Source organism: Cnephaeus nilssonii (assembly GCF_951640355.1).
Source record: "Cnephaeus nilssonii genome assembly, chromosome: 13".
NCBI lineage: Eukaryota > Metazoa > Chordata > Mammalia > Chiroptera > Vespertilionidae > Cnephaeus > Cnephaeus nilssonii.
In genome coordinates this window covers 61,548,330-61,569,410 of record NC_137084.1, presented here as the reverse complement: position 1 = coordinate 61,569,410, position 21,081 = coordinate 61,548,330, and the positions used below count along the sequence as shown (strand labels likewise).

At 37.4% G+C, this 21,081-nt stretch overlaps 1 protein-coding gene across 1 annotated transcript in view; it reads left to right on the top strand.

Moving 5' to 3' along the window:
* SESN3 (sestrin 3) overlaps positions 1-21,081 on the top strand; it is a 63,153-nt gene that overhangs the window by 16,486 nt on the left and 25,586 nt on the right. The window contains exon 2 of the mRNA XM_079789485.1: positions 17,602-17,667. Coding sequence (XP_079645611.1) covers positions 17,602-17,667 — 66 coding nt within the window. The remainder of the gene's footprint in view (positions 1-17,601; positions 17,668-21,081) is intronic.

The following is a 21,081-nucleotide window of genomic DNA, read 5'->3' as shown; positions in this document are numbered from 1 at the left end:
AGAACCTGTTGTGGCAGTGTGCATTTGTTAATTCTAGCTTTTACTAAGACACTGTTACCATTCATGAATGGTACTCTGATGTCATAAAAACAAAGTAATTTGTCCTCTAGAACTCCTCCATTACTTTTCAGTGGCAGGTATGCATTTCATGACCATAAAAGAAGAGAGGAGTTTCTTGTTCTACAAAGCCATTTCCTTTTATTCTATCTTTATAGTCATTTTAATGCAGTTTAGTGTCTATGGATAATTAACTATTTGATGAGTTGTAGAGCACTTGAAAACTAAAATGTAATGTAATGTTTCCCATGGTTGTAGATCAATTTAAGATAAGGGATTTCTAAAATAAAGATGTAAGTCAGTTGGAAGTTAGATTGGGCTCACAGAAATTTGGTACATGCCTTTTTCTGGAACACATAATGCATAATTGCTTTACGGTTATTTCTAAGAAAAATTTACATCCAAAGACTAAATTCCTCCTCAAAATTTTATCTTAGATACTTGCTTTTCAAGGCCAGTTGAATTCACAGGGGACACAGGCATTTACTGCTGGTCAGGGGTTTATTTTCCTGAATGTCATTGTAACTCACAGCAGTTCTCCAACCACTGGATAGCAATTTTTAGGAATTAACTTGGTTTTTATTGAATTAATATCCTTTCCAAATTGGCTGTTTGTTCCCCCAGAGACTAGAGCTATTGTTTAATTGAAAGTGGTTCCTTTTGGGAAAAAAATTGAAGTAATTTATTGACAGGGAATAACAATTCTATAGACTAATAAGCTTGTTTAATGCCTAGGACAGTGGTTCTTGAAGTGTGGTCCTGGAACCAGCCGCATTAGCACAACTTGGGTGTTTGTTAGAAATGCAGAATTTTGGACCCATCCCAAACTGCTGAATTAGAATTCTCGAGGCAGGGCCCAATAATTGGTATTTTAATAAGCTCTCAAGTGATAAAGTAGAACCACTGTTCAACGATTGTTAACCAAATGCTTCTTCAAGTCAAAATTATATATATCCATTTTATTTTCAGTATGCATTGTCAATTGTTTGAGCAATATGGTGAAAACAGGAAATTAAATCAATACAGTACTCTTTATAGATAATAATGGCAGTACCAGCTCTAGAATCAGGGAGATTCAAGATTCCTTTAGCCAGTTTTAGAAAAATAATTATAAATTGGGACCTTCCGGTATAATATGCTCTAACCTTAAGAAAAATATGTCTTATTTTATTGTTGCTAGATTCTAAACTTTAGCTTAAGGAAAAAGAAGAGAGATGGGTTTAGAAAGCTTGGTTATGACTGAAATCAAGTGACAGTTTTTCTTGGAATTGCTTGTTTACATGAAAGTAAGTGTTTTCATGCTAGTACCCATCTGACACCATACATATTACTACAATATTACTGACTATACTAGAGGCCCAGTGCATGAATTCGTGCACAGATGGGGTCCCTTGGCCTGGCCAGCGATCGGCGCCATCGGGGCCATCTTTCCCAGTCCCAATTGTTGGCTGGCCAGGGGGAGGGACAGCAGGGGGAAGGACTGTGGGAGCGCACTGACCACCAGGGGGCAGCTCGTGCATTGAGTGTCTGCCCCCTGGTGGTCACTCAATCAGGGACTCATCATAGCGACATGTCATAACGGTTGCTTAGACTTTTATATATATAGCTTCAGAGATCAGGCGCGTTCAGGGTGGTATGGCCGTAGACGACTTTTATATATATAGATTTCCTATGCTGTGCTTTAATTTAATCCCAGTGACTATTTATCTAACTGGCAATTTATACCTCTCAAGGATTTTTTTTTCTTAAACAGAAAAAACGATAATGTCTGTTCTAAAGATAGTTTTAGTATTGATACATTGTGGGGTCTTTTTTATTGTTCTGAGTCTCTTAGATAAGATTAAATATGCATGTAAATTATGGATATTCTTTTTCACCTGTAAACTGGTAGCTTACTCTTCAGTTACAATTAAAAATTGGGTGTCAGAAAGGCACATCAGGAAGCCTGAAAATTAAAACAAAACAAACCTAAGGAATGAATATCATATATAGACCTTAGATAAAGCAAAGGGATATAAGATTGCTCTTGAAAAGGAGAGATTATTTCAGTTAGTTGCAGTTCTATCTAGGATACTGAATGTAAGTAATTTCTTTTTACTATTTGGTTGCATATAATTTTGAGGTAATGAGAGTTTTCCTCATATTGCTTCTAGCTTAATATTAAAATTTAACCTCTGTTGGTCTTATTCATGAAAGGTAAGGGACTGTATTAAATTATGCCCCCAACCCCACTTTCCAATTCCTTATGTGTCAGCTGCCCCAGAAGCATATGTAGTACTTAATTTTAAACCCTGCAGAGTGGTGTTTTTCTATTGACCACTTTCCTATTTTTTTTCTGTGAGGAGAGAACTAATATAGTACCTTAAATAGAACTGTCTCCATGGCAATGGGCAGTCAGCTTTTGACTTTGAGACTCATAAAAAAGGAAAATTTAAAAAGCATTTTCATGGTCTAAAATAGCAGTATGGCAAAGTAAGGTATAAGAATATTTCCTGTCAGTTTTTGCATGACTGATTAAGCTAGTATAATATAGGGTTATGTTTGTGTTTTTTAACAGCACTTTTTATTTTGAGTATTTCAAAATGCTATACAATTCTTTCCCTTAATTAATAAGTGGTAATATCTTTAGATTAATAGAAAACTTGAGAAGCTCAGGTATAAATTTAGGGGAAAAAGTTGCCTAGTGCTGGTTGTAGTTCTGCTCTCATAAAAAATAAAAATACTGACAAAATGATGGGTCATTCTTGCTTATATTTAAACAGAATTATCTCTGGAACACTGGGAGCAATGACAAGATTAAAAACAAAAAACAATTTGTGCCATTTTTTCCCCTAGCTGGTACCTGCAATTTGGGGTCTAAGGATCACTTACAAGACTGGGGGCAGACCGCCCCCTTGCTCCCTATTGCGGCCATACCCACGGCAGAGGCACAGCCCATTGCTTCTCACTGTGGGGCCACCAAGTCTTCAGTGAAGGTCAGGGCCAGTGCTGCATTAAGAACTAAAATATAACACATTATCCTTTGTAATCTTCTTTTGTTCTTTTCTATATTTATTTCCTCCTTGACTAAGCCTTATCTCAGTATAGGGTTAATTTCCAGTTGAATCATCTCTCACCTTTAAAGTATCAGTAAATGCTTAATACTCTGAGGTTATTGTTAACAAGGGAATTTGATTAAACGAATGATTTGACATAAATACAATGGAGTACTGTATGCCTTTTAGGATGTAGATCTACGTATTGAAGAGAACCAAGGTCCATAATAGGTTTGTTTTTTTTTTTCCTAAAGGTGTGAAGTTTTTATTTGCACTTAAAAAAGTAAAAAGATATAGACAGAATGTACTCCAAAATTAAAGTATTAATTTCTAGTAGTGGAATTTCTGGAAATTATTGTTACCATCTACTTCTCTTCATTGTCTTTTGTTTATTTTAACAGTAAACATGTATTTGATAAAAATTCAAGAGTTAGTTCTATTTTGACGTAATAAGAGTAGAACAAATAATTTAAGTGAAGGATAGTGCACAGAGGAGATGGTAAATTAAATGGGATAGTAAATTAAAGATACATTGAGATAAAACAAAAGCTCATAGATTTAATAGCTACCCATACAAGCTGTGGCTAAATTGCCAAGGGAATAATAATGTCTGGGTAGGTGGCTAATAAGAACTCAGATGTGTAGACATAGATATATACCATCAGGAAATGAATGAAGATGGTATAACTGTCTCTATAGCATATTCCTTCATGCTGTATCAGTCATTCCAGGGTTTTTTCTTTATAGGACAGAGGTACTTAATAATATTTAATCAGGAAATTACTTTTTTCTCTTTAATATTGAATTTAAAAGATAGCTACAATATTTTTTGCTTTACTCTTTCTGATAGGTAAGACTTGCTATATACAGCAACAAAGTATTCCATTGTGTAGATGTACCACAGTTTTCTAGTCCCCTCATCTGCTGATGGGCACTTAGGCTATTTCCAAATCTTAGCTATTGTAAATTGTGCTTCTATGAACACCTTTCTGATTGGTGTTTCTGTTTTCTTAAAAGAAGGAATTCTTACCATTTACAACAGCATGGATGGAACTGGGGAGCATTATGCTAAGCGAAATAAGCCAGTCAGAGAAAGATAAATATCACATGACCTCACTCATATGTGGAATATAATGAACAACATAAACTGATGAACAAAAACAGAACCAGAGTCATAGAAGCATCGAACAGACTGTCCAACCTATAAGGGAAGGTTGGAGGTGAGGGGCTAAGAGATCAACCAAAGGACTTGTATGCATACATATGAGCATAGCCAATGGACACAGACGGAGGGTGGGGGGGGTGAGGACATGTGTGGGGAGTGGGGGCGGCTGGGGAGAAGTCAATGGGGGGAAAAGGAGACTTATGTAATACTTTAAACAATAAAATATTTAAATTTTTAAAAAAGACACTGTATAAACAATAAATTTATCAAACATATAACTTGAACATTGCATGTTAATCTACAGATGTTATCAATTAGAACGTGCACATAGGACAAGATGGTTTTATGAAATTATTTTATTTTATAGTTAATATTTGCTTTCTAGGGACTTTTGTAATCTTCACCCAAAGAAATGTTTATTCCTATTGATTCTTTTTCTTTTCTTTTAAATATATTTTTATTGATTTCAGAGAGGAAGGGAGAGGGAGAGATAGAAACATCAATGATGAAAGAAAATCATTAATTAGCTGCCTCCTGCACACCTCCTACTGGGGATCAAGCCACACCCCAGGCATGTGCCCTGACCAGGAATCAAACTGTGACCTCCTGGTTCATAGGTTGACACTCAGCCACTGAGCCACACCAGCTGGGCTCATTTTTGTTTTAGAGAGAGAGAGAAACATCGATACGCTGCCTCTTGAATATGCCCCAACCAGGGGTCTAACCCTCAACCTATGTGCCCTGACCAGGAATCAAACCTGAGACCTTTTAGTGTATAGGATGATGCTCCAAGTAACAGCCTCTTGACCAGGGCTACCTTTTAGGATTTTTGAACAATAAAAAGGTATACAGCATGGCTGGTGTGGCTCAGTGGTTGAGCATCAACCCATGAACCAAGAAGAGATTGGTTTAATTCCTGGTCAGGTCACATGCCTGGGTTGCAGGCTGGATTCCCAGTAAGGGGAGTGCAGGAGGCAGCTGATCAATGTTTCTCTCTCATCAATGTTTCTCTCAATTCCTCTCCTTTCCTCTATTTAAAAAAAAAAAATCAATAAAATCATACTTTTTTAAAAAAGGTATGCAGAATATGCCCTAGTTTTTAGAGAGCTTAATGTGTGGTTGGAGAGAAAGATGTTTTCTAAATAATTGTGAAGGGTGGTAAAAATGAAAAATATATATCCTTTTGGCTTTTTATAAGGATTCATAGATTATTATTTGTTTTTAACAACTGTGAAGGCATGAATAAAATTTCAAATCATCCAAATAAATATGCTACTATATAGAAAAGCATGGTGGTTAAATATTAAATACTTATTTTTATTTTTAAGGTCAAGAGATGTAATCTTGATGACTTTCTACATTTTAATGATTTTTTAAATCTTAATTTTAATTATTGAAAATGATCATCTGCTCATTAGAGTGTCTATAATCAATTGTTTTATAAATGTGTGTTTCTCACTTAAGTGACTTTATTTTCCAAATTGGTTTTCTATTTTAAATTTTTGGCATCATTTGTTGAGCAAAATACTGAATTAAGAGACTACTGTGAGCCAACTAATAGTTTTCTTACATCTAATTTATTGTATAAATCTTTTCTTTAACTTGTTAGATAACGTTTAAGCATTTTTACTAGTTACATTTATGAACTAGTTTACATTTTATGAATTCAGTGTTATGTAATTCTAATAATAGCAAATACCTATCCTATTAATAAAAGCTTATGTGGTCGTCACACCTTCACACTGTGATGCCCTCACCCCGAAACCAGCGATCACCAGGAGGCTGCGTGAGCAGCGGGCGTGCTCAGATGGGTGGGGCTGCATGCGTGCGCAGGTGGGTGGGGGGCTTGACACTGCATGCAAGGCCTGGGGGTCCCGTGGCTCCACGCATTGTGGAGGCAGGACCCCCAGCTCCAGCCTACCTCTTTGGGGCAATCTATCGAGGAGCCCCGGATGAGTGGGCGGGGCCTACCTCTTTATGGCGATGGATCATGGGGCTCCTGCACTGTGAGAGGGCACAGGCCAGCCTGACCCCCCCCCCCCCGTGCACGAATTTCGTGCACCAGGCCTCTAGTAAATAATACACCCCTGTTTTAAGAGTTTTTCAGGTATTTACTCATATAATAGTCTCACAAGCCTCCTGTTCACCCCATTGGTGTGCTCCCTCTTTCCAATTTTGTTCTATGGGGTGGTCAAACACAACATTCAACACTGAACAAATAATATCCACAGTTTATTTAGTTACATAGACTCACAGGAGAAGAAAACATGCAGGGCTATATTGAGGTTTCACTCAGGAGTGAACAATTGGGGGCTGTGGGAGAAAGGCTTTGTAGCATGATGAGGGTGAGTTACCCCCAGGGTTCCTGTGGGAAGCTATATTGGCTTGTTTGAATAATTTCACTGGCTGGTAGGGAACTGAAACCTGCTACTTGAGGATAAACAGGAATTTTATCTGGTCCTTCTGATGATAAGGAGGATTGTTTGACCAGGGGGCCTTCTCTGCATGAGCAGATTGGGGAGAGGTACTTACAATTAGATATTTTGAGATTCTCCCAATTTTATCAGATGTCAAAGCAGCACATAATATTGACATTAACAAAATAAAGAAATTATTGGCTATCTGGAATGCAGAAATCCGTTGGTACATTGAAAGTATTACTTGCCAACTAAATTCTGCTGATTAAATAGTCACATGTCTATTCAAACTGTTATTTAAACTAATCTTATTTGCATTATGGGTACGAGTGACAATTTTGGTAGGTTCACTTCTCCTCTTGATCATAGCATGAAATCACCCATGGATTAGCCTTTAAATTCTCTAAAAATCATCACTTGGACTGGTTTTATTGATTTGGAAATGTACCTTGTCATGTGAACTTAGTCACTTAGGTCTTGAACCACTCATATAATTGGGCTGAAAGCACTCAGAGTTGTTCCCACTGTAATACACTCATCTTAGTGGAAAGATAGTTTGGAGTGCAACTAGAGAAACTAAAATTCTTTGCTTTAGAAAGTAAAATTAGGCTTTGAAGGGCTGGTAATAAAAACTCATGGGGAGGAGCTAGAACTTTAACCCTTGCCATTAGGATGCTTCCTTTGGGAGCTCAGCTGCCTTACTTGGAGGAAGCAAAAGCAGCCCATGTGGAGAAGCGAGGTACTCCAGTCAACAACCAGCACCAAGTGCCAGCATTTGAGGGGCATCTTGACCCAGCAGCCAACTCCTATGCTCTGATCATTGTATACATGTTTGGCATACTGATTATCATATGGCTCTTCTTTTAGAAGAGAAAATTGTATTTTTTGGAGATTGCATTCTAGTGAAGAAACAGTTGTATTTGAAAACCTACTTGAACCCCCTAAAAAAGGTTATTGAAAATTGAAACTCAGTAATATATACAGGCCTAGTACTCCTTAATGCTGAAGCTAAAATTCTATAATACATTTTAAATAGAATTATCTGAGAACAATAGTCCATACATTATTTTGTGAGGACTTTGAAAAATTATTTACAACTAGTGGCCCAGTGCACGAAATTCGTGCGGGAGGGGTGGGGGGGAAGGTGTCCCTCAGCCCGGCCTGCACCCTCTCCAATCTGGGACCCTTAAGGGGATAACCGGCAGTCGGACATCCCTCTCACAATCCAGAACTGCTGACTCCTAACCGCTCGCCTGCCTGCCTGATTGCCCCTAACTGCTTCTGCCTGCCAGCCTGATTGTCCCTAACTGCTCCTCTGCTGGATTGATTGTCCCTAACTATCTCTGACTCAGCACCGAATCCAGGACCCAGGATTCCCTCCTCCAGCCAACCACAGGCACCCGGGATCTTGGCTTCCCTCCCTCTGGTCAGCCATAGGCGCCCAGGCCGGCTGCAGCCACAGGGGATGGTGGGCAGGTGGCTTCTCCAGGGTTGCAGCTGCAAGGACTGCGGGGTGGGCGGCTTCTCCGTCTTCCGGGCCACAGCCAGCCACAGGTACTGGTGCCTGGGACTGTGGGGTGGGCGGCTTCTCGTTTACCAGGCTGTAGCCAGCCACAGGTGCTGGCGCCTGGACCGCAGGCGGGCGGCTTCTCCATCTTCCCTGGGATGCAGTTTGGGCGACTTCTCCGGCTGGCTGCAGCCTGGGATCATGGGGTAGGCGGCTTCTTTGTCTCTGGACCGCACCCAGCCTCAGGCGCTGGGGCCCGGTTTCTCTGTTTCCCCCAGGATGTGGTGCAGACGGATGTGAGGCTTCTGCTGCTGGCTGCAGCTTAGGATCACGGGGCAGGCGTCTCCCAGGCTGCAGCCAGCCTCAGGCACTGGTGCCCGACCTCGCCGACCCCCACAGGCCCGGAGCAGTGGTGGGGTGGGGCTGCCGCCATGTTTTCAGGTTAATTTGCATACTCACTCTGATTGGCTGGTAGTGTAGCGGAGTGACGGTGATTTGCATGTTTCTCTTATTAGTGTAGATAATAGATTATAAAGATTTTTTGTTCTTAAAAAGATTATTAACAAGACTACTCATTATTTACATAAAATTGTTTATTATTATCCCTTGATTTATTTGGGGGATAAAAACTAAAGAAGGAAGAAAATCATTAAGTAACATAGATCTTTAAAAGAAATGTTTATTGTTAATTTATTTACTTTTTTTTAGAATATTATGTTTTCTTAACTAGATCATTTATAGAGGACATCGAGTATACAACATTGAAAATAACCTTAGATATATTTAAAATTAAAGTCATTCTGTTCTAAAAATGTTTAAATTACATAATAGATATCTATAATATGGGTTATTTTTTAATCTTGGTTTTATAAAATTTTACCAAAAATTCAAATCTAAGTTTATCAATTTACTAATAGACTAAGTAAAGTGGTTATTTAAAAATAATATTTTAAACTAGTACAATTAATGAGAAGATAATTTTAAAGCATTTTGGTTATTTTGCTTCTGAAAACTTTTCTACCAGTATTTAGAAACTCACAGCATTTCACATTAACCAGAAAATGTTAAAAGATTCTTGGAGATCATCTTTCTCATTTTTTAGATGAGAAAATTGATGCCTCTGAGATTGATCAAGGTCTCTCAGTGCTTGAGAAGGGGAAAAGAACTCAGGTTTTTAGCACCCTTTTCATTATATCACTGTACCCGTAACATTCAGTTATATTCGTTCTGTTTATTGTTGTTCAAGTTGTCTAATTTTAATGAGTATGTAAGCTCCGTTACATAGCTTTTATTCTTTATCTGAACTTTAAAAAAAATATGTTTTTATTTTATTTTATTTTATTTTATTTTATTTTATTTTTATCTTTGAGAGAGAGAGAAACGGAGGGGGGGCGGGGAGCAGGGGGGAGAGAGAAAGAGAACATCAGTGTGAGGGATTGGTTGCCTCTCATACGCATCCCAACTGGGGACTGAACCTGCAATCTGGGCATGTGCCCTGACGGGGAATTAAACCAGCAGCCTTTTGGTGCACAGGATGACGCTCCAACCAACTGAGCAACACTGGCCAGGGTACTTTCTATATTCCTAAAAGAGCTATTACAGGAGCTGTTTAATAATGAAGACTTTAGTTAGGGCTTACTGATTGGTAGGTGTTTTCTTTGACTTGAATGTGCAGTTTTATCTTAGAACTAGAGGCCCGGTGCACGAAATTCGTGCATTGGGGGGGGGGGGAGGGTCCCTCAGCCCAGCCTGCACCCTCTCCAGTCCAGGATGTCTGACTGCCGATTTATGTCCTACTGCCGGTTTAGGGGATCGGGCCTGCCTGCCTGATGCCCCTAACTACTCCCCTGCCTGCCTGATCGCCCCTAACTGCCTCTGCCTGCCATCCTGGTCGCCCCTAACCGCCTCTGCCTTAGCCCTATGCACTTATGATGCTAACATTGAAACCTAAAGTACAAGCTATTCTTTTTTTTAACCTTGAAGTGGCAGGTTTATTTTATTTATTTATTTATTTTTATTGTTTAAAATATTACATACGTCTCCTTTTTCCCCCATCGACCCCTCCCTGGCCACTCCCCCCACCCCCCCAGGACAAGCCCCCACTGCTCCAGTGTCTGTGTCCATTGGTTATGCTAATATACATGCATACAAGTCCTTTGGTTGATCTCCTCCCCACCATCCCCCCTCCCCCACCCAGCCTTCCCTCTGAGGTTTGATGGTCCGTTCAGTGTTTCTCTGTCTCTGGATCTAATATTTGTACAAATGTAAACAATGCTACTCTTTTTAGTAAACTTTGTCTTGTTTTAAAAGTTTGTTTCCAAAAAATATTCTCTCATAAAGAGATAAATTCATAAGCTTTGATATTTTAATGAATAGAATGTGTGTTTTTTTACTTTTCCATGTTTTAATGAAATAAACTAAAGAAAAGTAAAATTAAGTTTAATAATTTATTTGAAAGTATTTAGTAGCTTTAAATGCAGCAATTAATTATTTTTGACATTCAGCATTTTCAGGGAAAGTAATTTACTGATTACATCTAAAGACATAACTTTAAGAATTTGTAACTTGTAAGCTTCTTAATTTTCTATTGAGATTAATTTATATAAAGTGATCTGGTAAATTGTTTAGCTGTTAAGTGTCAAAATAAGCAATTTTCTAAATATAATTTATCTTTATCCTGTCAGTGTTTTGGTTTCCAGCAGATAATTAGGCATACTCTCAACTGATATATTTCAAGTGTAACTTCTTTCAGCTATAACGTATCTAAAAAAAAGAAACTTCCCTTATGGTAGCATTCTTGAGATCACCCTTGAAAAATATCTCTTAGAACATATAGAACTGACATATAGAAAGTACCAGTTCCTATTATATAGTTACAGTTTTTTCTTGATTGAAATTATGAGATTTTTTAGTTATTTGAACATTGTCATCAAATTAAGACAAGATCCCAGCCGGTGTTGCTCAGTGGTTGAGCATCAACCCATGAACCAGGTCAGGGCCCATGCTCAGGTTTTGGGCTCAATCCCCAGTCAATCAGTGGAAGCAGCCAGTCAATGATTATCTCTCATCATTGATGTTTCTATCTCTCTCTCCCTCTCCCTTCCTCTCTCTGAAACCAATAAAAACATATTTTAAAAAAATTAAGACTGAAGAATGGTATCTTCTCTAACTTGCCTTTGTAGTTCATTTATTTTACTGTGGTGTTTTTTTTTCAGTTTTAGTATTCCAATCAATTTTTATATCTATGAAGTAAGCTTAGTACATGTTTATTGTGCTTATTTTACTCCTGAATTTTTAGCCATTTTGTATCTTTTCATCAGCCCAGTAGCTAGAATCAGGACTGATAAAGCTATGGAGCAATGCTGTACCATAGAACCTTTGGCGAGGATGGAAAAATCCTAGATTTGCATTGTCTGTCATGGTACCCAGTAGCCACATGTGACTATGGCACCTTTGAAATGTAACTAGTGCAATTGAGGCACTAAATTTTTAACTTTAATGTTAATCATCTTCAATTTAAATAGCTACATGTGACTAGTGGCTACTGTAAATGGACTATATAGCTAAAAAAGCCTCAAGGGCTTACTTGTTGGTTTGGATTTTTATAGAAACAAAACAAGGCTTATGATTCAAAAGCCGTTGTACAAGGTTCAGCACTAGTATGATCAAAGTCATTTGCTCCCCAGAATAAGATGTTAGCTCTATACTAAACTGAGAGGAGATGAGGTATGGCAGTGTTGTTCTTCAGAACCAGTGCAGGGCGGGTTATTTCACTTACAGAACAGCCGTCAGTTATTCTATTAGAGTGGTGTCTGCGGGGAAAAGACAGCTATTCCAGTTTGGGGTGTTTTGTTTTACATTAGGGAAAACTGGCAGGAGAAAAATTAAAATAAGACCTTATTTTGTTTAATGCTTTGGATTTTTTACGTGTTGTCTTCTCAAAGCCTCCAAGCAAGAGGGAAAGCCAAGACCTAATATTGATATTATTCTCAGTTGTGAGAGGAACGTATTCCTCAGCCAAGAGAAACTCTTATGGTTGAAGGGTCTGGTCTGTTGAAAGGATGACAAAAGATTTAGTTTGGTAAGAGCAATGATAGGATTTGGCAACTGTTTGAATGCAGACTCCTCGGATAAAGGAGTCAAGGATAGCTGTAAATTGGAGCCAGGGTTACTGGCCGGGGAGAGGGGGCTGGGAGAGCGGGCGGGGGGAGGGGGCGATTTTATAACTCATAGAGGAGAGTAAGCAGGAACAGCTGGTTTGGGGTAGCAGCTTAGTTTTAGATATGTTGATTTGAAGGTGCTAGTATTACAAGCAGATGATGTCACAGCAGTTCAGAATGCCCAAAGCCAGACCAAAAGGCTACGCTCCTAGATGGATATAAAAGATGGAGGGGTCACTTGTATGGCTTGCTCATTTTCATATCACATGTCCCTTTTTTCTACTTTACCCTCTCTACTCTTCTCCCAATATAGTGACTGTCACACAATTCAGTAGAATTTTGTTTGTGCAATACAAGTTGTAAGCCATGGAAGAGACACTTGAGAGAATGACTATTGATGAAAGAAACGTAGGGAACGTCTAGGAAAAGTGTAAAAGTGGACGAAGAAGTGGAGTGGGTGGTTCGGTGCTGTGGAAGCCCAGCGAGGGGAGAGTTGCACAGGAAGAGGCAGATCTGAATGGTGATCACACAGCCTCTCAGCTGGGATCTGAAGAGTGTGCTCACATACAAAGCAGGAAGTAGTGGTTGTCAAGGGCTGAGGGGTGAGGGAAATGAGGAGTTGTTGTTCAATGGTATAAAATTGCAGTTAGGAGGATGAAAAAATCCTAAACATCTGTTGTATGACACTGTGTTTACAGTTAAGAAGAATGTACTGTACACTAAATTGTTAAGAAGGTAGACCTCGTGTATTTTTTACCATCATTGTTTAAAAGGGACAAAAGAGGGGGGAAATTCCTTGATATTTTTCTGGAGACTGTAATGTGAGCAGAAATTGAGACAAGGATCCTTTGGAACTGATTTTTTTTTTCTTTCCTCCCTGCATTATTGCTCCTGTGTGGATTCACTCTTAGTTTGGTTGAGAGGATTTCTGCAATTACATTAAAATGCTTGGTTATGGGATTGAGTAGGAGTAACAATCAAAGCAATAACTCTGCAGAGCTGTCATTTAACATTTCAGAAAGGCATTAAAATGCCTGAAGATGTGACTTTAAAAGTAAGTGTCTAGAGCACCCTAGCTGGTAGAACCTTCTGTGATGCCAGATGGAATCATCTGCCCTTTCCTGTACAGTAGCCATAGCCACATGTGGCTGTTGGGCACTTGAATTGTGACTCGAGAGATTGAGAAACTGCATTTTTAACTTTATTTAATTTTAATTCATTTAAATTTAGTCAGATGTGGCTGATTACTACCATATAAGGCAACACAGGTCAAGAGACTTCAGACAAGCTGGTTGGGGTATGAATGAAGTAGAAATTCAGTCCTAAACATTTTGGATTTGAAATAAAAGCTGAAGAAAGGAGACCAGAACTTCAGCTTATGGTTTAAAAGTGAATCTTTTGGATATGATGCAATCCTATTTCTTTTGTGTTTGATCTTATCAACTTTAAAAAGTTGATAGAAAGTATGTGGAGAAAAGAAACTTTCAGTAAAATGAGTTTATAGTAGGATTTATTAGCTGCTTTGGTCATTTTTAAAATTTTGTTTTTCACCTTCATATAAATATCCAAAGCAACCAGCTGACACAGTGTAGAGTCCTCACCAGAAAAGGTGCTCCTTACACAGAAGCAGGAGCTAGGCTGATCTTTCCAGTAGTGATGCCCTTTCAAAAATGCAACCGAGGAGAAGGGTACATGATGGTGGAACTTAAAAATAATGTTAGTTTTTCCTTCTCTTCAGTGTCTAAACAGCTCTTAGGTCAGGCCACATCATCTCTCCCTGGGCTGTTGCAGTAACTTCCCAGCTGTTTTTGTGCCTGTGTGTATGTGTGTGTGTGTTGAGGGGGCGGGGGGTGGGGCAGGGAGACATTGTTTTATGTGTGTGTGTGAGGCCCAGAGGCTACATCACCCCCAGAATTATATTATTGAAAACAGATCTCGTCCACAGATCTGCTTAAGAAATTTTACCTCAAATCAGTGTATAATAAAAAGTTTCACACACATTTTTGGATGTTGTTTTTCACTTTTGTAGTTAATGGGCTAAGTGGACATTTACTCAGCTGAAGGAAACAAACTTGGTAAAACTTTTTTAGAATTTTTATTTATTGATTTGAGAGAGAGATCAATTTGTTACTCCACTGATGGAACATGTAACCTTGGCATATCTGGATGACACTAACCAATTAAGCTACCCAGGCATTTTTGTTTGTATATTGGCAACAAGAACTTTAACAATATTTATAATCCAAACCCAATAAATTCACATCTGGGAGTCTTCCTAAAGAAACTAGCCTAAATACCACAAAATATGCCCCCCCCCCCAAATCTCTTTGTACAAAGATATTCAGGATAGCATTATTTATAATAGTGAAAACTGTACACAACTTTAATATTCAACAATAGGGAAATAAATTGTAATTGCTAAAATTATGTCTTCCCACATCACTTTGTGTATGCATCCACTGTGGAATATATCATTTGCTAGATACAGTTAGTTGTATACAGTTCTGCTCATCTAACCATTCTTTGTGTCCCCATTGTGCCGAGCACAGTATAAATGTTTAATAGTTTGCTGAATAAATGATGTTGACACAAATGAAATTTTGTTTCAGTTGCTTATGAATTGGTTAAAACTAAGAGATGTTCTTTTAAGTGCAGTAATTTTTAGTAATCTGAAAATGTATTTCAGATGCAAACATCTCTTATTCCAGAAAATATTTTTGTAAGCAAAATAACAATTTCAAACATTTAAACGTAAGTTTAAATGTGTGTGTAATCAAATAGTGATTTTTATAAACAAATCACCTTAGTAGTAAATCATTCTGCATCTTCAAATTCCCTTTGTACACTTCTATTTTTTCTCGTATTTTTATGAATTTTATGTATTTTTATAAATGTAATTAAAAGATTCCACTTACCTTCCTATTGGCATTTTTCTCCTCAAACTTATGATTTGTCCTCAGAATCAGTTTCTCTGACTGCATTGTTTATTTGAAATGATCAGTTGTAAAGGAAATTGCTTTTTACATACTAGTGCATTAGGCTATATTAAATGGAGAGTATTTGAATTTTTACTTTCTATAACTTCCAGAGAGTAGCAAAGGGAAGAAATCTGTTCTTTTCTTTGAAGTTATTTTTCTGGGTAAATCTTGATTATGGTTGATGTAGGCAAGAAATGCCAATATTAAAAATTTGAAATTACTTATTTTTACATGGAGTCCTCTAATGTACTTGACCAGTAAATTGAGATATATTTGTCATCACTTTATAAATATAACATAGATGATGCCTAGTTCTTTCTGAGAATGTAGCAGTTTAAGATTATCATTATTTAATCTATTTATTTCTATAGAACCCTGAAATTTGATGATGATTTTGTGCCAAACTCATCAGGGCAGGGACCATATCTGTTTTGTTCACCCTGTGATTAAAGATCTGATTAAGCTCTTAAAAAAAAAATCATTGAATGCCTGACTGCCTACTTTTGTCAACTTGTATGGTGACTGCTTCCTAATTAATAAAGTAAGGGATTTAAGCCACTATTTTGTGTTTGGTAGGCTGTTTGTAAGGAACAAAAAGACTCGGATTACTTTGTGCAGAGCTAAAGAAGGAGGGAGGAAGGGAGAGAAGAGAGCTATGATTAGGCTTTGCTTTCTCTAGTGAATCCATGGAAACTAGTTGTTTTCCCCTTTGAAGCAGGCATGGTTGATGCTTACTCTGGTGCCTCTTCATTCTCTCTTTGCTCCTGCTTCTGGGCGCTATTTGTTCCTCTTCTCCATCAGGTCACATTGCTTTCGTACAACTCCCGTACTCTAGAGTAACTTCTAGTGTTCTGGAATCCTACTGCTCCAGCTAATTACCCTCAACTATTTAGGCAGAACTCTTTCACCAAGGCACCTATGGGCTGTAAGTCAGCTTCTATGTTTATTGGTCTAGTCCAGCGATTTTCAACTGCTGTGCTGCAAGAATTCTTAAAACATATAATACCTGACTATTTCATCCAGGGCACTGACTTATTTTCCCTTAGATTGTCAAGAAAAAAAATTACAACACAATAGCCATCCAATGTGAATGAATCAATATACCTTTCTTTTGTTGTCAGATTGGCAAAATACATTTTTTGGTGTGCTGCAGAATTTTAGTAATTAGTTTATGTGTGCCGTGAGATAAAAAAAGGTTGAAAATCGCTGCTTAGTCAGCTGTGGCCCTGTGAGAGATATTGCCATCCTCAGATAAGAAATATCACCTGGAGCTACCTCCTCCATTTAGACGCTTCCTGAGGAGGGCTTAGTGACACCTAAAGCTTAATTCACTCTCTTCCGGTTCCCATGCTCTGTAATTTCCCCCTCAGTGTTTATAATCTTTATAAACCATGGCATAGTCCCTATTTGTATATTACGGTTTAAGAGGGCTTCTTTTTCAGCACTTTAAAATATTACTTGTATTATAGAAAATTAAGTGGCCATTTCTCCAATCTCTTCTCCTTCCTATGAACTTCAAAGACAGAGGGCCTCCCTTGATTATTCCTGTTCTTCCACATGCCTATGGAGAAGGAAGTTAGTCCCTGATAGGAATTTTTGTGGTTTACAGATTATCACACTTAAACGGGGACACCAAAATATTCTTTAATTAAAAAAATTATCACAACAATTTGAAACATAAAAATATTTAACAGATCAACATGTCATTGGCAAGCTACCAGTTGTTAATACTAAATAGAATAGCAAGTGTAACAATAAGCATTCTTGCATTCTCCTATTTCTTAGGTTAAATTAACTTCTACTTCTCCAAGTTTTACATTTTTCTTACTTAAACCCTCAAAACTTTATCTTTGATATAATTATTTCTATTTGCTTTTTAAAAACCACACAGGTCAGGTCATTCATTGCTTTGGGGAGTTGCATGGAATTTAATTCTTTGAATTTAACCTTTCCTTTAGCTTTCAATTTGAGGTACTATTAGGTAGGTTTTTATTATGGAGGTTGATAGTTTTCAGTCATGTCAACGATGGACTAAAAGTCTATGGCGCTGTAGAATGTGCCTGAGGAAGTGACATTTTGGGAGCCTACTGTGAGCGCAGCATTGGTTAGGAGCTCGTCCCATTATCTTATTCATCCAGTGGCCCTGTGGGTTTTTGTTGATCTGAGACCTAACATTCTGATTTTACATAATTATATTTTAGTACTTTAGCAATAAGTATGCACCAATTTAACTTTTCTTAGAAAGTCACCATTAATACATAAAACTTTTCTTTTAAAAACAGGATAAAAGAATCAGAGTATCTCAGCCCTTGACAAGAGGACCAAGTGCCTTTATTCCAGAGAAGGAAGTAAGTTTGTCATAAAATACATGAAAGTGTGATAAATAATAATTATATCAAAGAATATCTCCATTTTTAATATGGAAGTAAATATGTGTTTTGCTCTTTTCTTATTTCTATGTCAGAAAACTACAGAAATATTTTCTTTTCAGGTTCACTTAAAATATTGTGTGTAATAATCTGCCTAAAATAATAGTTATTATTAGTAAGATTAGAAACAAATTTTAACATGTTTGATTTCAAATACAACTTTTCTGAGCAAAGGTGCTAACAGTCATAAAATTTAATATTAATCTGAAGGTTTTAGGTTTTAAAATGGCCACTGTCATGTTGATTAGGTTACATAAATGTTAAGAAAAGATATTTTGAAATGAAAAAGTAAGTTTCCCAACTAAACCTGTTAAGTTTCCTTATTAAACCAGTTATTAAACAAAACATGGTATTACATCACTGGTACTTACTCTTTTCATTTGTTTCTAAGTCTTGATTGTACAAAATGCTACAGAGTCCCTGATAAAATCTGTACCTTTGGTGAGGGTGGGGAGTCAAGGTGGGGAATGCAAGAAGGAAAGATTGTAAAATAACACAAAGGAGATTAAAATCAGGACAAGATTTGTGCCTGTTATGTGGGTGTGCATCTCTATGAGGATCACAGCAATGTGCAGGACCTTCTAGATTCCTAGATGCCTCTCAGATACACGTGGGCTAAGAAACGTTTGGGAACCACTAATTAAGGAGTTTTTCTCTGCTTCAAGGGGTTATTAACTCATACTGAATATGGTTATATATACTGATTCACTATGTATTGCAAAGATAGCCTTTATCTCAAAGCACCAACATAATTCCCATATTGTTCTGAAATTAGTCAACAAATATTTATAGAGCATCTATTTTGTGCCAGGCATTGTCCTAAGGGATGAGTGGAATTCAAATAAGACATTCTAGGTCATTGCCAAAGTCAGCAGTTCCTTTACCTTCATTTCACTTTTTTAGTGACCTTGCCGTTTAAATGAAAGATAACAGTAATGTTTTAGGAGCTCAGTGACTATAGCTGACCTAGGTGGTGGCCATGCATTAGAGAAACAGCTGTGCTAGCACCTAGTTCCCTCATATAGCATAGGTGTTATATATAAAGACTTCCTGAAAGAACCACTTTCACAGTATGTATTTGAAGATAATCTGATTTGCAAAAGCTATCACTGTTTTCAGGATCTATTGCATCATATGAATCATTTGTTAATGTATGTTAGACATCACTTAACAGAAGAAACTTCTGCTGGGGAAAACAGAACAGAAACAATAAATACTAGGTGTACCAATTAATAATGCGGATTTTGTAGTCAAAGAAAACACAATAATTTCAAGAGAAACATCAAAAGTGCTTTATTCAAAGTAATGTCCATTGCTAGCTACACATTTCCCCCATCTTTCAGGTAATTTTTGGATACCATCCCAATAGAACTTTTCTTGTTTTGAGGCAAACCATTCAGAGACCCAAAACCATTCAGAGACCCAATTTTTCCACTTCTTCGTACGTTTTGAAGTGCTGCTCAGAAAGTGCGTGTGCCATCGATCGGAACAAGTGGTCATCTGAAGGAGCAAGGTCTGATGAATACGGCGGGTGGGGGTGGGTTAACACTTCCCAGGCAAGTTCTTTTAACGTGTCTTTAACTGGTCTTGAAGTGTGTGATGGTGCGTCATCGTGAAGCAAAATTACTTTGCCGTGTCTTCTGGCCCATTGTGGTCGTTTTACTATCAAAGCGAGGTTCAAATTGATTATTTGTTATTGGTAGCCATCAGTATTAATGGTTTCACCTGGTTTTAGAAGCTCATAATACACCACACCTTCCTGATCCTACCAAATGCAGAGAGCATTGTCTTCCTTCCGAAGCAATTTGGCCTTGCAGTCGATGTTGATGATTGACCTGGATCAACCCATGATTTTGTGCATTTGGGATTCTCAAAATAAATCCACTTTTCAGAGCCAGTCACAATTCGATGCAAAAAAGACTTTCTTTCATGCCGTTGAAGCAACATTTTACTGATGACTTTTCGGTTTTCCATTTGTCTTTCGTTCAGTTAGTGTGGTACCCATTTTCCTTCCTTTAAAATCTTTCCCATTTCTTGTAAATGATCGGAAATTGTTTGCTGAGCAGTGCTTGAGTTTGACACGCATCTTCATCCAATAATGCTTGTAATTGTTGGTCTTCAAACTTTTTTGGTTGACCTGGATGTTCTTTGTCTTTTACATCGAAATCATCACTTTTTAAGCATTTAAACCAGCGTTCACAAGTATCTTGAGATGGAGCATGTTCATCATAAGCTTCCCGAAGTATTCAGCAGCACTTTTCTTCAAAATAAAGTAATGAATTTAAACTTCCCGCAAATGCTCCTTATTTGGCACGAAATTCGACATTTTAAGCGTAAAAATATCTATGATGTTAACACCTTCAGCAAATTTGACATATGAAGTTTTGAAGCTTGCTGTCAATACAACAAAATAGCATACATATCAAATCGCATATATATCAACATATGTGTAACTCCATCTATTGAAAAAAAATCCGCATTATTAACTGGTACACCTAGTATACTATCCCTAATTATATGTAGTTTATCAGGATCCTATTATTTTTAACAATCATCTTGGTCCCTATAGTTAACAAGATGGGGGAAATGGGTAAGTGAACATATATTTTGGCTTTCTAGTGAGCTAAAGTGAAATTGCTTTTTTTACACCATTGTAATTAGCATTTCCTTGCAATTTACACTTTTCAAACATTATATTTTCTTTGGGATTAAATTTTTCTGTCTGTAGTGCCTTTTACATAACTTATTTTAAGAAGAGACGTTGGAGCCAGCCCTGTAAGTTAACAGGATTTCTTACAAGCAGTGTGGGTCTTTGGAAAGACTGTTAGTTTGGCCTTTAGGAAATCTGTTTCCAGATCAGGCTCTGCTAATAACGAGGTGCATGAACTTGAATTTAATCTTGAATTTAATACAAGAAATACATTCTTCTTAAGTCTAGAACTCTAATCTAAAATCAATAAGTAATGAACCAGTACTAGAAATAGCATCTCATGCCTATTCATTCCCACAGAGCTGGGGCCTTCTACAAGGTGCTAATAAGCTCTTTACACCTTCCAAGCCAATCCTTGGTGTGATGCCCAACCTGTCATTGTGTATAAAACTATAATACAAATAACCTATTTTTGAGTAAACTCTATTAATTCCCTAGGATGGAGGATGTCCATTTTAATAACTTACCTTGATTTTATAATTAGCATGATAGGCTTAAAATAGGAAAGACAGTATTCTCATGTTATTAATTTTTCAATTAACACTTCCCTACAAATTATCATATTTTCCTTTTTCCCTAAAAAAGACTTCAGAAGACCCCTTTTTAATTTTGAAAAACAAAAA